This window comes from Leptodactylus fuscus, chromosome 2, assembly GCF_031893055.1.
Source record: "Leptodactylus fuscus isolate aLepFus1 chromosome 2, aLepFus1.hap2, whole genome shotgun sequence".
Classification (NCBI taxonomy): domain Eukaryota; kingdom Metazoa; phylum Chordata; class Amphibia; order Anura; family Leptodactylidae; genus Leptodactylus; species Leptodactylus fuscus.
Genome location: NC_134266.1, coordinates 248910661 through 248929073, shown reverse-complemented (window position 1 = coordinate 248929073; position 18413 = coordinate 248910661). Strand labels below are relative to the sequence as shown.

Genomic DNA, 18413 nt, shown 5'->3' with positions numbered 1-18413 from the left:
TGCAGTACTTTGTGTCGGTTTAAAAAAAAACGGTTTCGCGGCGGAGAGCATAAAATGCTCACCAGCGCTCACGGCCGGACCTGGTCTGACAGCTTTCCGTCTTCTGCATGCAGAAGACAGAAACCTGAAAACGGAGTCCGGGCGCTAGTGTGAACCTAGCGTCAGTTAGTATTCTCCTGTATCAGACAGGAGAACAGCAATGCCTAGTTGACAGTTTATTCATACATTACCAGGAGGAGTAACTAGAGAAGTGGCGCAATGCAGGCAGGTCAGGAGTTGTGACCGGGACCTCTTTAAATGAGGAAGGGCGCCATAGAAATTATGCCCAATCAGCATTATTGTACAGATTCCGAGTTTGCTGTGCACAGATTCAAAATGTTCTGATCTTTGACTCATGTAATTGATGGCTTTTTTTATACTTGCTAGTGTTGAGCAAATAGTATTCGTCGACTACCTCGCCGGCATAGGAATGCATGTAATCGGCCGAACACCAAGGGGGTAAACGCATCGAATATTCAAAGCGTTTAACCCCTTGGTGGTCGGCCAATTACACGCATTCCTATGCCAGCGAGGTATTCGACGAATAATATTCGTTGAATACCTTGCTCCCATAGGAATGCGTGTATGCGGCCGAACCATGGGGTTACGCGAAGTGTATATTTGACGGTTGCTAACATGCATTCCTATGGGAGCGAGGTATTCGACAAATACTATTCGCTCAAACATACTCAACTGTTTACTGTGCACTGTTAAATGTGACTGTACGATTATATGTTTTATATGATTTTGTATCTGTGTTTTGTCATACCTTATATATAATTTTTTTTTTTCTTTTCATTTGCTTTTATTTCAGGGGCTTTTTCAAAAACGTTAGAGCCTATTGTTCAGAAGGTAAGGATAACACAGTCAAAGGAAAATTTCAGGACTTGAACACTGTTAGCCTAAGGATAGGTCTTCAATCTTCCAATGCGGAGGTCTGACCCCTACTGATGAATACAGTGCAGGGGTTTATAATGAATGAGGTGATCATACACTGAAAAGGCATTGATCTAAAATAGGCACAGGAATTGTGGTGCCTTCATTAGACCAATTGTTGCGGCTTATGGGTTACAGGCCCACAGATCAAATATTAATGGTCTGTCCTAAGGATATATGCTGCTTGCATAGCTGTAAAGTGGCAAATGTTGGCCTTTGACTAAAGTGGAAAAAGAAAAATAATGTACAGTACATTTTACGTTTCCATGCTCCACTGTATAGGAGAGTATAGTCTATTAAGGGAAAAAAGGCTTGCCATCCCATAACACCCAATGGAGACCGAAACGTCTATTTTTATTTTTAAAGATTATGTACACTTTTGCATTTTTTTTCCTATTTTTATTTGTTTATAAGCAACTTTCTGTATAGTCTTCTACATCTCCTTTCATTTTGCTGCTGAAGAGTCTGTACTAATCCTTTACATAGCTGACTGTACGGCCATTTCTGAGATAACAGAAAACCTCTCCTGGTAGACCTAATCTGTTCCAACAATCCCATTCTCTCACAGTGACTTAGTGACAGACATACTGGCAGGGAGGAAAGGAGGTTAACTTACTAAGGAAGGTGAGCACAGAGGGCTGGAGAGATGAAACATGTGAGTGCTGGTGTAGAGAGGTGAGAACCCACAGAATCTGCAGTGGTGAGGAGAGAAAACACACACAGGTAGACTCACTATCTGTGTTGGCAGAGAGGAGATCATTGTGCTACTATGTGACAGCTAGTGCAAGTAGAAAGATTCGGGTTTCACAGAACATGTCCAGTATCTGGTAATGGGAGGGATATGCCCACACTAGGAGCCAAGTCTGTAACTAGGAGCAGGTTGCAAAACCTATATTAAGGGGGCATTCACACGGAGTAAAGTGGCGCTGATTCTGGCACGATAACTCGCGGCAGAATCAGCACTGATAAAAAGACTCCCATTGACTTCAATGGGTTCCGTTTTCCTTGCAAAACACATTGAAGTCAATGGGAGTCTTTTGATCAGCGCTGATTCTGCCACGAGTTATCGTGCCAGAATCAGCGCCACTTTACTCCATGTGAATGACCTCTAAAGTAAAAAAATCAAGACTTGGTGCAACTTCTTACCTTAAGGTAATCACCAGCATATGAAAAAATCATTTTTTATGACAAAGATGTCCATAACCTATGAGTTTGACCACTCCATCCTCCATAGTAGTAATATGCAGTTATCTAATAGATGTAAGTGATATTACTGCTCTGTGAATGGATTTTTTTTTAACCAATACCAGTGTTTCATTTTTTTTTTTTTAGTTACAAAATACAATATATTCTCCAAAAAGAAACACAACCAAGGATGAAGAAAAGATTGGACAGGGTAAGTAATTTTGAAGATGACCACAAATATAGAAATCCTATGACTTTCTTTAAAAATAACATTGCTGTATTAAATATCATCAGTGTGTTAGAAATGTAGAATGATAAAAAATGTAACACACCAGGGGCAACATGGTGGCTCAGTGATTAGCACTGCAGCCTTGCAGCACTGGAGTCCTGGGTTCGAATCCCGCCAGGAGCAACATCTGCAAGGAGTTTGTGTGGATTTCCTCCCATTCTACAAAGACATACTTAAAATGGAAAAAAAATAAAAAATGTAACACACCAGCAACATATCTTCAAAATACAGCCGCATGCAAAAGAAGGGGTGTGGGTAGGGAACCCCCTTTTGATGGCTTTCGGGCTCCAACAACTGCAACAGATTGAGAATGATAAGTCTATGATTCAGCACAATTTAAAGAAGAAGAACAGTTCAAAAAGTAAACATGGGAAAAACATATTTATGTCCTCATCGCCATTCCTTAAAGAGGCTGTCCAGGATAAAAAAAAGAAAAAAAAACCTTTTTTCTTTTTTAAATTAGGCCAGGGAAGGTAAAATCAAAACCATACTCTACTGTCCCCAGATGCTCTGGTGCCGCCCAGTGTGGTCCAGTCCTTCTGTGTGGCTGTCTTCTTTTGCCAGAAGTTTTTGCCGGCTGTGATGTCTCGTGTCCATTTCCTTGGCCTCATCAGTCACATGACAGCTGAGACCATTCAGTGGCTTAAGAAAAGGAAATGGGACATCACAGATAATGAAATCCCGTATTCTTCACTGAGGCTGCCAATTGGCCTCAATAGTCACAGGTGGTGGGACCCAGCATGCACAGGGGTTTTCTTCAACCTTCACTCAAATGACTGGGACAGTCACAGGCGTTTCTGCAGTGATTGTGTGAATATACCCTACTGAATAATACTGTATTTACTGTACATTTGCAGGTAAAGCCATCGCTGAAGGATCACCTGACTCCTGTACAGAAGATCAGACAGTAAGTTCAAGACTATGCTGTGTACTAAATGGTCTTCTTTAAACATCTCCTTCCATTTTGCTGCTGATGTTGGGGAATTCAAGTAAGCGCATATAGAAATTGTGGCATCATAAATTTCTACCTGTCTGTACATTAGCTAGGTTTGAAGAACTGAGCCACACGCTAGTGTTGGAAATGAACAGACTCGAGTAACATATAGATGTGCAAGTGAACGGCTCCCGTGATCTCACTTCAAGGGACTTATTCAAAGCCCAGTTTAAAAGTGAAAGTGACTCCTCGAATGCCATGACCTATTCTGACCATGGCATCTGAGGGTTTTAAAGTGTACGTCCAGTTATAAACAAGTTTTCATAAATGAATCGTGCATTTATATATGCAGAATTTTGTAATACGTCTTATTAAGGATATCTGTTTCCTTCACCACTTATTAAGCTGTACTCCTCCTCCTCATCTTCATCTGATGGCTTTTTTACAGTTGGGGTTGAGCGATCGGAATCAGGAAAGATCGGATCCCGATCGGCGTTCGAGCAAATTTCACAATCGCGATCAGGATCGACTAGAAAGTGATCGAAAATCAGATTTTAAAAACGATCCTGAAATCTCAAGATCGGCTTAACCCTATTCACAGTATATCTCTCTCCATCTTCAACCTCACACATAGAGGTCAATGGAGCAGGGAGGGTCTAAGATATTACAAAGATGTCTCTAATCAAGGGCATTGCCACTGCACTTCAGTCTGGGGGTGCTGGTGCTTTCACTTATAAGTAAGTGAAACTCTTATTAAATATAGGCGATTTCTTCTTGGTGGCCTCACAGTTTTGTACACCATATAGCAGTGCTATTACCTCATCCACTATGTGCTTATTGCCTGGATGCACAAGTACTTTCCATTAGACTGTCAGGAACGCCCTTCTGACTGTAAAGAGCTACGGTACAGGCACTGATAACTCTTCACCTGAGGCACAGATTGGGAAAGCAGACAGTGCGCTGAATTCAGCGCACTGTCGTCTTTCTCGCAGTATATAAAACCGCATGTGCCCCAGACGGTGAAAGTTCCTCTTTTAATTAGCCTATCAGACACCAAAACTAACTGCCCTCATTGCTTAGAAATGGAGAGGAGAATAAAAATTCTGACAGAATCCGTTGAGCATCGTCTGTTAAAGGATACAAAAACCTGGAGTTGGTAGAAGTGGCGAAAGGCCCTCTTTAACCCCTTCCAGACATCCGTTGTAATAGTCCAGTGGATGCCGGGTCTTTAAAGATGGTGGGCACCATAGCTACCGTGTCTCTGCTGTAATGTGGAGTGGAGACCTGGAGCTAATACCCGAGATCAGAGTTAACTCTGATCGCAGGCATTACAAGACAGGGCCCCTCAAAGTAAAATAAATAAAAGGTCCATACTGGCCCCGTGCCTTTACTGTGATGAGATTATAGGAGCCATCCTGTTGCCTTATGAAGGCTCCCAGGCCTGTCATTGGAATATTATTGCTGAGGCTGGATGGAGTAACTAAAATGTACACCTGGCCCTGCAGAAGAAAAAAAAAGACTCCCTCTGCATCCCCAAACACAGAAATATAAAAAAGTTGAGTATCAGAATTTTTTTTTTTTTTGCAAAGTGTTGGATTTTTGTTAAGGGTTTAAAATGAAAATAAAACTATATACATTTGTTTTTTTGCTGTGTTTTTTATGAGAAGCTGCAGAGCAAGACACTTTGTCAGCTGACCGGCTGTATTCTCTTTCTGCAATAATATAACGGTGTATGCTTGAATGATCACTAACTATATTTTTTGGGGGGCACATACCATCCCGGTAGCCAGACCACGACTCTTCTATTTTTCCACATTTCCGACTTCAATTCTGACTCTATTAAAAGGCTGACAGTCCTGGTCAACCAGGAGCAGAAAAGAGCCAGAAACTCATTAGATGCTAGTATGGGCGGGTTCACACCTGCGCCCGGTCTCTGCTTTGTGGGTTTCCATCTTCTGCCCAAGAAACTGCACAGAAGACGGAAACCCAGCAGTTAGTGTCCGCCCGTGAGCGTCTTCTGGTCTCTGCGGCGAAACCGTTTTTTTTTTTTTTAACCAGACACAAAGTCCTGCAAATCCGACTGGTTTCGCCGCGGAGAGCAGAAGACGCTCACGGGCGGACACTTTGCAAACCCCTTCAAGTGAATGGGTTTGAAAACTGACTGCCGGTTTCTGTTTCCTGTCCAGTTTCTCAGGCAGGAAACCTGCAAAGCGGAGACCGAGTGCAGGCATGAACCCACCCTAATTGAATTTCCATGAAGGTAAATATGTAACAAGTAGAGATGAGTGAACACTATTCGAAACTCCCATTTCGAACAGTAAGCACCCATTGGAATGAATGGAAGCAGCCGGCACGCAGACTTTGCCAGCGGCCGACCACGTCCATTCATTCCTATGGGTGCGTGCTATTTGAAACGGGAGTTTCGAATAGTGTTCACTCATCTCTGGTAACAAACTGTACATGTAAGTATACAATACTGACAAATGTGTTAATTATATAATATTAAAAATTGCACAATGCAATTAAAATAACTGTTTTATTTTGAAGCCAGTGTAGGTAAAAAAAGATTCTGAGTCAGTCTTCACCTAAAATAAGTCCCACAACTCTTTCCGAAAAGCTTCTCCATGTACCTGGAGCTAAAAAATCTCCAATGGACATTCTATTTTCTGCTGCTGTTCTGCATAAACCTACAATAATCAGATTTCCTTCCTCACCTTCTTATATTCTGCTCTCAGGTGGAGAATTATCCACATGAAAATTTGCAAAATCAAGAAAGTTCAGGTATTTATTGTGAAGAATTTTGTCTTGCTATAGCTTACTTGACTGAGACGGTTATGAAGTCAGAGCTGTACAGTACTTCTCTGTAACTCAAGTGTGATATTTCGGTAACTTACCTACTGATGTCACCTACCCCACAGAAACTGAGCTGTGATGTCATGCTCATTTATCTGATTAAGACCCACTTGGGATGTCTCCATATCTTCACTGACTGAAACACTTGTGATGTCACAGAAGTTACCTGACTGAACACGTCTTGTGATATAGTAGTTTTGTGTCTGAAACCAACTCGTGAAATCACAGCTTTATTTCTGTGACATCACGACAGTTAACCTGAAGTACACCCACATATGATGTCACCATGTGTACTTGACTAAAATAGTTGTGATGTCGCACCTGTTACCTGACTGATGTCACAACATCAGTTGTGATGCGTCCTGTCGGAAACACAGTTATGTGCTCATAGTAACTTACCTGTTCACACCTGCGCCCGGTCTGCGCTTCAGCCAATCCGGTGGGTTTCTGACTTCTGCCCTCGAGAAACTGGACAGGGGACGGAAACCCGATGGTCAGTTTTCAAACCCATTCACTTGAATGGATTTGCAAAGTGACCGCCCATGTGTGTCCTCTGCCTGTCTGTGGCGAAACCGATTTTTTTTATTTTTTTTATTTTAAACTGGACACAATCCTGCATGTCTGACTTTGTGTCGGGTTAAAAAAACAAAAACAAACTGTGTCGTCACGGAGAGGCAGAAGATGCACTCGAGTGAATGGGTTTGAAAAATGACCGCCGAGTTTCTGTCCCCTGTTCAGTTTCTCCGGGCAGAAGACGGAAACCCGCCGCATTGGCTGAAGCGGAGACCGGGCACTGGTGTGAACCCGCCCTAAAACTGTCTGGTGACATCACTACAGCTTACATCGGGGAAGATGTTAAAAAAGACAGGGACCTCTATATGAGCTTCTTGATTTTCGACTGTTCAGCAAATCTTCCACCGCTGTTCATACTGAAAGCACCCGATGAACAACTGCAATGCTGAGGCCATTTAAACAGTGTCCCTTAGTGTGAAACACTTTTGTATTGTAATAAGATTAAAAATGAAGCTTGTTCGAAGTAACATGACCTCAAAGTTTATATTCTCTGCCCTAGAAGTTGCATGATGTAAACTTTACTAAAGTTGTATTTGTGAGTAACCCTAGGTTCACATTATCGTTTGGCACTCCGTTCTGTGGTTTGCGTCATCTGCATGCAAGAAGACGGAAACCACAGACCAGGTCCGGCCGTGAGCGGCTGTGAGCGTTTTATGCTCTCCACCGCGAAACCGGTTTCGCAGCGGAGAGCATAAAACGCTCACCGCCGCCCACGGCCGGACATCTTTCAAACCCATTCAAATGAATGGGTGAGAGAGAGTCCTGCAGGTTTTCGTCTCCTGCCTCTGTTTTGTGCAGGAAATGGAAACCTGCAGAACGGAGACCGGGCGCAGATGTGAACGAGCCCTTATCCACTCTTCCGGTCCTCAGCATTGTCACATGACCAGTCAGAAGACTCTACAGCCAATACAGCATCTTTATATATGGACAGGAAGTCCTTTTCTCCATTTATTCCTATAAGACCCTTGATGTCAATCTCATAAGAATGAATAGAACAACTGAATTCCTGTCAACATGTAAGACGTTGGGACAAATTTACTCTTGGGGGGGGGGGGAAAATTCAATGATCAGTTACCAACCTGATGTGTAGATGAGCCCATAGCAAAGTGTCATGTGCACGGACCTTATGCTCTAAATATGCCCTAGTGTGTTAGAGATTCAGGGTTGGTCACATGACACCATTTAGGACCAGAAGGGAGTGGATAGCTCATAATTACGGCCATCGGTAAGGACACCTTAACTACAATTTACATAACTTTTTCTATTGGACCAAGGAATTAAGAACTTGTGGGATTTCTTACTTTCCTGATATTTCATGTAACTTTCTGACAGATGATCCCTTCAAAAAAAGTAACCTGGTGTGTGATGAAGAAAGCAAATCCATGGCCTCAAAGGAAAAGCTATTCCAGGAACTCTTAGGAAATGCACCGCTCCAGCAGTAAGTACAGTATCACTCATTTCCAAGGTTTCAATTGATTGAATAATAATAAAATGTACGCGCCTCTGCTTCTGTTCTGTACAAAATACCCAGCTTTCTAAAACTCTCACTATTGTCTGACACTTGTCAGTGACCTAGACATGATTTCCTTACTGCGGCCCAGGTTGTCTTCCTGGGTGCTGTCTCCCTACTGTGCCTTTTATTAAGGGGATATTGTCACTCCTTGGGGAGAGACCACCATATAGGTGTGTGGAGACTTATTAAGCCTTTAGCACTCCACTTCGCAAAGGACCATGGGAAGAATATGCAAATCTGTCTTCCATGATGTAATTAGGAAGTCAGCTGCTGCCTCAGTGTTGCAAACCAATAGAGGGCGCTCACTGGAATGTGCAAGCCTGTCTTCCCTGATGTAGTTGGGAAGACAGAATTCCAGTGAAATAACCCAATAAAGGCTGCTCCCTTTTGCATCATGCTCGACCTTCCAAGAGGCCTTTGTTTTGCAATGATGCTGGGATTATTACCAGGTATATTCTCTCAATCAAGGATGGCCGTTTCGATGTACTTGCATCTCATCAGCTCGATGTAGAGAGGACTATAACCTGGTAGAGGTGGGAGGCTTAGACAGGGTTAAGGGGATATTGTCACTCCTTAGGGAGAGACCACCATATAGGTGTGTGGAGACTTATTAAGCCTTTAGCACTCCACTTCGCAAAGGACCATGGGAAGAATATGCAAATCTGTCTTCCATGATGTAATTAGGAAGTCAGCTGCTGCCTCAGTGTTGCAAACCAATACTGTGCCTTTATTAAAGGGGTTGTTGAGGTTTTTATGTCCTTTGCACCTGGACCTCATACGGATCAGCTGTCTGGACATGCCCATCCTATGCACCATACAGGTTTGGGAGCAAAAAGCTCCATCCCCTGTATAGCAACCAGGCATTGTCACTGCAGCTGAGCTAAAGCGACTGTGTCTGGCTACTGTACAGAAGACAGTGTGTATAGGACAGAGAATAGAAACTGCACCGTACAGCCGATCTGCTTGGGGGCCAGGTACTTGTGGCCTGTCCTAAGGACAGGCATAAAAACATAAAACATGGACAAGCCCTAGTCTGTCCCCTACACTAATCCTAGTCTAGGGAGAGTTCTCTTAGCATTTGGCTACTTACTGCTTTTAAGATGTTATGGTACGTGACCCCTCCACATTATAAATGGCAAAGAGACCCCATAGAAGGACAGTTCTTTCTGGAAGAAATTCACTTTTATAACAAAATACTACTGGTATCTTTTGAAAAACTTACTGCCAGTCTTGCATTAGAAACTTTTAGTGGGCAAGATTTTTTAGCGAAGCAGGATTTCTATTCTGCTCTACTTTTTTCACTTGACATCATACAACACCGTTCAGGTGGATTATGAAACAGTATGGCTGGGGTCCCCAATAAGGAGAAATGTGTTCTGTTAGAAATAAGTGTTGGAAAAATTGTTCAACCTCAGATACTAAGTGGGGCCCTCGCCACCATGAAAGCACATCAGCACCAACTGTAACCATTGACTGCAGCATCTCAGGGGTTAAACGGCACGGTCAGTCTTTTTACCACACACGGGCATTGCTACAGGTTGTCCGCTCTGTGAAACAGCTTAAACCCACTACTTCTACTGCTAGCACAACTCTACTTATTGCACTCTTATTTCTTCCAGTTTAAGGCTTATGTAAGAAAAGACTTGCAATACATTTGGCTGCCACTAGAGGCACAGTGGAGGGGAGAGGCAATTTAACCTGTTTTATTTAAATTGATCTCAGAACTGAGCAATAAACACAGACATTACATCCAAAGAAAGCAACGTATGCAGCTGCAATGCACAAGCAGAGGGTGCAACAACACCTTGCACAAAGTGCAAACCAATCTACCTAACTAATCCTATTTTTACCTTTATAGGACTGAAGAAAACTTGCCCGAACAGCCAATGATCAACGAGGACCCGAGGGAATATAATAGTAGAGAAAATGCACCGCTAGAAGAGGCAGCAACACCGGCATCCGTAAAATCTAAACGTGCAACAGAACACCAGTCTGGACCTTCAAGATTGAGCACACGGCCCAGGAGGCGGCTGTTTGGTTCCTTACGCAGGCCTACAAACCAGCTACATTTTCAACATGAGGGACTTGGAGGTTTGGACGGCATTAATGGGTTTGGCCATGCAGTTGCAGGACAGTGTCGGCGCCTTTCGGTGGAGAAACAAGCCAAATACATGTCATATGTCCTCGCCTCTGCAGACTTATTTCATGCACATGCAACCCTTCCTGAACTCGAAACTTTAATAACTAACCTTCGGACTACGTTACAGAAATCTCAGCAGTCAGCACCCGGTAATGGTTCATCAGTTTAACCCATTCGGGACCGAGCCAATTTTTGTTTTTATATTTCCATTTTTCCCTCCCCACGTTTCAGAAACCGTCATTTTTATTTTATTTTTTTATACAAAATATTTTTATTTTTCAGTTCACAGTCACATGATGGCTTATTGTTTGCGAAAGAAAAATTGTACTTTGTAATGGCAGCTTACAATATCCTCTGCAATGTACTGGGAGCTGGAAAAAAATTCAGAATGAGGTGAAATTGGAGGAGGGGTGGAAAGTATTTGCACCAATTTCTTATGGGTTTAATTTGTACGGCATTCACAATGTGTTAAAAAAGTCACCTGTATTCTGTGGGTCGTGGTGATACCAAATTTACTTAGCGTTTTTAGTGTTTTGCATTATATGTACGCAAATATTTTAATAGTTAAAGCTTTTTGGAGCACGGGGATACCTAAAGGGTTTGCTTTTAATTTATTTTTATGTGATCTAGGGATAGGGGGGTGATTTTTTAAATAATATATATGTAATTTTATTTATACTTTGAAAAATTATTTACCATATATACTCGAGTATAAGCCGACCCAAATATAAGCCGAGGCCCCTAATTTTACCACAAAAAACTGGGAAAACGTATTGACTCGAGTATAAGCCGGGGTGGGGGTGGGGGGGATTCCACCATTGCAGATAAAAAGTCTGGTCATGTGCATTGCAGCTTAGTAACTCTATGTGCCTCATAGTAATAGCAGTTAACCCCATCATGTCTCTCACATTAAGCCCCTGTGTGCCTCACATAAGAGTTACTGATATGTGGGACATATGGAGGTAATAATTAGGTATATTTGTAATTAAGGTCCTTCAGTAGTACCCTCATGTGTCTCACATATTAGTAACCTTATATGGAGCCCACAGGGGTTAATATGAAGGACATGATGGGGGTAACTGTTATTAATGTGAGGCATATGGAGTTACTGAAACTAAATTAATAACCCCAAATGCCTGACATTACTAGGAATAGTAACCCCAGCAGGTACCTGTGTTACTGTCACGTTACTGTAGCTTCCTCTCCTCAATACGACAGACATCCTACTAATATTATAAATGTGAAAGTTTGTGTGTTTGGATGTTTGTGAGTTTGGATGTTTGTTCCTCAATCACGCTAAAACGCCTGGACGGATTTGCATGCAATTTTCCACAAACATAGTTTTCCCTCAGGATTGAGTCACAGGCTACTTTTGGTGCCACTAAACAACATGGCTTCCTAGCAGGAGGCTCACAAAAGCAGGACTCCTAGCCCCAGCTATAGACTCACACACACTGCCTGGCATTTCCTGCCTCAACCTGCCTGCACACTCCTTACTGTCACCTCAGGAGTAGCCCTCACTCTACTCACTCACATTTACATATAGCTTTCCACTATACATACACAATACAACACATCACATTGTAATTACATGTATCTCCTATCACTGCTATATACAGTACCTGATACATATATACTCCTGTACACAGGCTGTATATACTATATAATTACATGTATCTCCTATCACTGCTATATACAGTACCTGATACATATATACTCCTGTACACAGGCTGTATATACTATATAATTACATATATTACCTATCACTGCTATATACAGTGCCTGATACATATATACTCCTGTACACAGGCTGTATATACTATATAATTACATGTATCTCCTATCACTGCTATATACAGTACCTGATACATATATACTCCTGTACACAGGCTGTATATACTATATATTACATGTATTACCTATCACTGCTATATACAGTGCCTGATACATATATACTCCTGTACACAGGCTGTATATACTATATAATTACATGTATTACCTATCACTGCTATATACAGTGCCTGATACATATATACTCCTGTACACAGGCTGTATAACACATCACATTGTCTGTATCACAACATACACAATATAACACATCAAATCACATTTGCTAGCCCACCAAACTTTTTAAAGCACTTTTACAGTTTCACACGTCTGTGTACGCCCAATACTCAACTCACCGCAGACGAAGTCGCGGGTAAAAGCTAATCTTCAATAAGACACAATGAATCCTGCACATAATGGCCACTGACTTATCTGCAGATGTTACATTCTAGTGGCTACAGGACCCTTGATGACATCAGTCATGTGACCTACATGACAAGCCAATCACATAGCAGTAGCACTAAAGGACCTCCCCCTTCGTTTAATTTGTGCAGGTCCTTCAGTTCTCTGTGGACCCTGACTCGTGTATAAGCTGAGGGGGTTTTTTCAGCATAAAAACTGTGCTGAAAAAGTCGGCTTATACTCGAGTATATACGGTATTTTATTTTACTTTTATTTTCAGACCCCCTAGTGGTTTTGATCACTCTTACAATACACTACTAATATATTGCAGTTTATAATACATTTCATTGACTTCTATTACACACTGCCTATGGCACTTTTTTGAAACTTAACATTTTACTTGTAAAAGTGGTAAAACATAATAAAACCAATATAAATATGGTATTGCCAAAATCGTAATGACCCGCTGAATAAAGTTGCCATGTCGTTTTTAATGCAAGGTGAATGTGGTTAAAAAATAAGATGATAGAATTGTGTTTTGTTTTTGTTTTTTTTCTCTCACATGGACCCCCTAAAAAATTCATCAAAGCTAGTAGAAGCATTATATGTACCCAAATGGTGCCAAATGAAAGTACATCTTGTCACGTAAATAATAAGCCCTCCCAACAGAAAAATAAAAAGGTTGTGAATTTTGGAAGGAAAATATGAAAAAATGTTTCTGTGCATTAACATACAAACTACCTTGTGTCTTCAAAGGGTTAATGAAATGTATGGCTCTATGAAGGTCCCAGACCACAAATGGATGTCATCCACGTGCAGTTTTCTCACAGACCCGAACAGTCATGTATGTCATTAGTGATAATTAGTGAGCCAAAATATTTATATTGAGCCATGCCCCTAATCCTGCCTTTGTGCCCTTTTGACTCTGCCCTCCCCCTTTGTGCGCCAACATAGCTGAATGTTCCCAAGTGACTTCATGAGGGCTCATGTTTTGCAGGATAAGTTGCATTTTTCAATGACTTTACTGTCTGACATAAATAATATGTAATCATTATATTCTGTGGAGAAGTGTAATTACAGCCATATACAATGTATATAGGTGTTCTTTGCTGTACTAAATACTAATCATTTGTAATAATTTTTTATTTACAAAATAAAGCATTTTTAAGTTTTTATTAAGCTTCAAGTAGAACAAACTTGTAATAAACACAAAGTAAAGAGATTAGATTGTAAATAATGAGTCAGTGCTCTGTTGGGAAAGGTCTCTTGTCATCCTATCCTACTATCCTGGATGTTTGTTCCTCAATCACGCAAAAACGGCTGAACGGATTTGCATGAAATTTGCCACATACATAGACAGGAACCCTGATTAAAACATAGGCTACTTTTTATCCCGGGAAATGACGTCACTACACGACTGCAGTGAAAGAATTTAGGTTAACACAACACTAAAGGACCTGTGATGACGTCATCACAGGTCCTTGAGCCATTCTCAGATAGGATCATGCTAGGCAGTGGGCGGAGCTCTATAGGATTAAGGTGGACAGTGTGAAAGCTGAAGAAAATGGAGTTTCATAGAAGATCAGGAGACTACAGAACATGCAGTCTGTGTGTGGGCAAGAGGACTATATTGGGTGTAGAGTTTCAATGAGTACTACAGGGAATGTGTTCTGCCTCGGATGGAGGAGAACTTTTCAGCAACGTCCGTTCAGCCCTTTGTAACACAGAAGCTGCTCAGACAGTCACTTAACCAAACCCCTGTAATCACAATTGCCCAATGTGGCAGAGTTTAGGCAGCGTTGTAGCACACCTCTATAGGCTCTCCATATGCAAATATGTACATACAGCTGGATATCCTATGCATATGCAGCGATGTAGCAGAGCCGAGACGTGAGAGCAGGCTGATCGAACTGTGGAAAATTTCTGCAACATCCGTTTCCAACACAGAAGCTGCTCAGACACTGACATAAGAAGACCCCTCTAATACAAATGGCCAGATGTAGCAGAGCTTAGGAAAGCGCTGTGGCACAGCTGAGTACGCTCTCAATATGCAGAGATGTACATACAACTGAGTATGGTGCGCATATGGTGCAATGTAGCAGAGCTGAGACGCGGGAGCAGGCTGATCATCCACAACAGCAATTGGCTAAATATAAGTGGCTCAGCGCCAACACCAACCCGCAGACAAAGTCGCGGGAAGATGCTAGTATACAATATATCCAGTAAGTACAGTTAGGCCCAGTTCACATTTGCGTTCGATATTCCGTTTGGGGAGTCTGCTTGGGGATCCCCGAACAGAATACCAAAAACATTAAAAAGCGATGAGCTAAGAAACCACATGGACCTCATAGACTAATACTAATGGGGAGCGTGTGTTTTCCACACGATGTTTGCATGAATTGTGGAGAGAAAAATCCTGCAAGCAGCACTTTTCTCTCTGCATAATTCGTGTGGAAAACACACGGACCCCATTATAATCTATGGAGTCTGTGTGCTTTCACAGCTTACCACTTGCCAATGCATTCGGTATGCCGTTCAGTTGGGGCCCCATAAAGACTCCCCGAGCGGAATACTGAACACAGAACCGGACCTAAGAGCTCTGTATTCAGCTATTGCACTCAAGCCTCATTTAAATATTTATAAAAACATATTTCTGAAGAACACGGTGCATCTATTCAGCCATCTAAAGCAGACCTGGGCAATGCACGGCCACATCCGACCCTCTGACTGCTTCTGTCCGGTCCGCATAGCTTTTGGAAGTTTGTTCAAGGACCTGTGATGACGTCATTACAGCCTATCACCAGGATAGGCTATGACTCGTTAGTGGGCGGAGCCACTCGGGACTGCAAGCTGCCGGCAATGGGGCCTGCTGGATGATAAAGAGAGAAGAGACAGCATGTGTGAGCAAGAGGGGGGAACTAGGGGCAGATGTAGGGGGTGGAGTTAAACTGAATGCACATGGAGGGGGGACATTAAACTAAGGGACAGATGGAGGAGAATATTAAACCATGGGGGATAGCTGGAGGGGGACATGTCTGCCTCTAGTTGCCCCCAGTTTAATGTCCCCCTCCAGCTGCTCCAGTTTAATGTCCCCCTCCAACTATCCCCACTGTTTAATGTCCCTCTCCAGCTGCCCCAGTTTATTGTCCCCTGTAGTTTCTGCTGGTTTATACTGGGGCACCAGGAGAGGGACCTAATACTGTGGGGCATTTGGAGGGAAACGTTATAATGTGGGGGTGTATAATGTTAGGGTAACTGTAGGAGGATTATACTTTGTGGGGGCACATGGAAAGATGATTGAGAATGGGCGGAGTCATCATATAAGTGGGTGGAGCTAAATTTGCCACAGCGCGCATAGCCCTCTAGAACCGTTACAATTTCTCATGTGGCCCCATAGGTGTAAGGGTTAACAATATGTCCAGAAAGTGCTGACAGGATGTAGCCTCGATTAGAAACATTAGCACATTTTGGTTCCTGAAATATTCTTTTATTCTGTCATAAGATGTTTTCGCAACAAAGCCAGTTTAAACTAGAGTGTATAGCGGAATTACAGTCCTATGAAAAAGTTTGGGCACCCCTATTAATCTTAATCATTTTTAGTTCTAAATATTTTGGTATTTGCAACAGCCATTTCAGTTTGATATATCTAATAACTGATGGACACAGTAATATTTCAGGATTGAAATGAGGTTTATTGTACTAGCAGAAAATGCGCAATATGCATTAAACCAAAATTTGACCGGTGCAAAAGTATGGGCACCTCAACAGAAAAGTGACATTAATATTTAGTAGATCCTCCTTTTGCAGAGATAACAGCCTCTAGTTGCTTCCTGTAGCTTTTAATCAGTTCCTGGATCCTGGATGAAGGTATTTTGGACCATTTCTTTCTACAAAACAATTCAAGTTCAGTTAAGTTTGATGGTCGCCGAGCATGGACAGCCCGCTCTCAAATGATCTGAAAACAAAGATTGTTCAACATAGTTGTTCAGGGGAAGGATACAAAAAGTTGTCTCAGAGATTTAACCTGTCAGTTTCCACTGTGAGGAACATAGTAAGGAAATGGAAGACCACAGGGACAGTTCTTGATAAGCCCAGAAGTGGCAGGCCAAGAAAAATATCAGAAAGGCAGAGAAGAAGAATGGTGAGAACAGTCAAGGACAATCCACAGACCACCTCCAAAGAGCTGCAGCATCATCTTGCTGCAGATGGTGTCACTGTGCATCGGTAACAATACAGCGCACTTTGCACAAGGAGAAGCTGTCAGGGAGAGTGATGAGAAAGAAGCCGTTTCTGCACGTACGCCACAAATAGAGTTGCCTGAGGTATGCAAAAGCACATTTGGAGAAGCCAACTTCATTTTGGAAACAAAGATTGAGTTGTTTGGTTGTAAAAAAAGGCGTTATGCATGGCGTCCAAAAAGAAACAGCATTCCAAGAAAAACACATGCTACCCACTGTAAAATTTGGTGGAGGTTCCATCATGCTTTGGGGCTGTGTGGCCAATGCCGGCACCGGGAATCTTGTTAAAGTTGAGGGTCGCATGGATTCCACTCAGTATCAGCAGATTCTTGAGAATAATGTTCAAGAATCAGTGACGAAGTTGAAGTTACGCCGGGGATGGATATTTCAGCAAGACAATGATCCAAAACACTGCTCCAAATCAACTCAGGCATTCATGCAGAGGAACAATTACAATGTTCTGGAATGGCCATCCCAGTCCCCAGACCTGAATATCATTGAACATCTGTGGGATGATTTGAAGCGGGCTGTCCATGCTCGGCGACCATCTAACTTAACTGAACTTGAATTGTTTGTCCAAAATACCTTTATCCAGGATCCAGGAACTGATTAAAAGCTACAGGAAGCGACTAGAGGCTGTTATCTTTGCAAAAGGAGGATCTACTAAATATTAATGTCACTTTTCTGTTGAGGTGCCCATACTTTTGCACCGGTCAAATTTTGGTTTAATGCATATTGCGCATTTTCTATTAGTACAATAAACCTCATTTCAATCCTGAAATATTACTGTGTCCATCAGTTATTAGATATATCAAACTGAAATGGCTGTTGCAAATACCAAAATATTTAGAACTAAAAATGATTAAGATTAATAGGGGGGCCCAAACTTTTTCATAGGACTGTATGTACTATGGCTGGTTTGGTATTGAGCTTCCTGGTTACAGACTCCATAAAATGAAACTGTCTTTGAAATCTGTAGCACACCTCAGAAATCCCTCGCTCCACCCTCTTATGACAGGAGATCCCCATAATCTTTCCTATACTGAATGTTTGTGAAGGTTCTCCTGAGATTGCAGAACATCAATATTACAGACATGAAACCAGTCTGGCAAGGAGCAGCTACTGAAGAGTTCACAAATAGTTGGTTGGCCAAGTCTGTATTTATCAGATATAAGGGCAGTATGAATATAAAGAAGTCTTTGTTCTGTTGAAGAACAGCGGTGGCTTCTCTGCTCTAGTGAATTGACCTAGTGCTATATTCTGATATTGTATAGGAAAGATAGATTTGAATCCAATGCAGACCAAGGGACCTGCTTTTTGGAAATTACAGCAGGGGGAGCCTTCAGCGCCTTTCTCTGCTCCACATAAGTGTGTCTAAATAACACAATACTTGAGCTTGATATATACACACCCTTTAAAGAAGACGAATACATGCCAACTCGCTGAGGAATGATCAGAGGATTCCCGGAAAAGCTGGAAAGTCT

The 18413-nt window shown here is 42.1% G+C and overlaps 1 protein-coding gene across 1 annotated transcript in view; it reads left to right on the top strand.

Annotated features, from left to right (window-relative positions):
• LOC142195906 (uncharacterized) overlaps window positions 1-11189 on the top strand; it is a 36686-nt gene extending 25497 nt beyond the window's left edge. The window contains exons 16-21 of the mRNA XM_075266010.1: window positions 854-891; window positions 2308-2371; window positions 3307-3356; window positions 6119-6164; window positions 8142-8247; window positions 10181-11189. Of these exons, the coding sequence (XP_075122111.1) occupies window positions 854-891; window positions 2308-2371; window positions 3307-3356; window positions 6119-6164; window positions 8142-8247; window positions 10181-10631 (755 nt within the window). The 3' untranslated portion in view covers window positions 10632-11189. The remainder of the gene's footprint in view (window positions 1-853; window positions 892-2307; window positions 2372-3306; window positions 3357-6118; window positions 6165-8141; window positions 8248-10180) is intronic.
• The last annotated feature ends 7224 nt before the right edge of the window (window positions 11190-18413 follow it).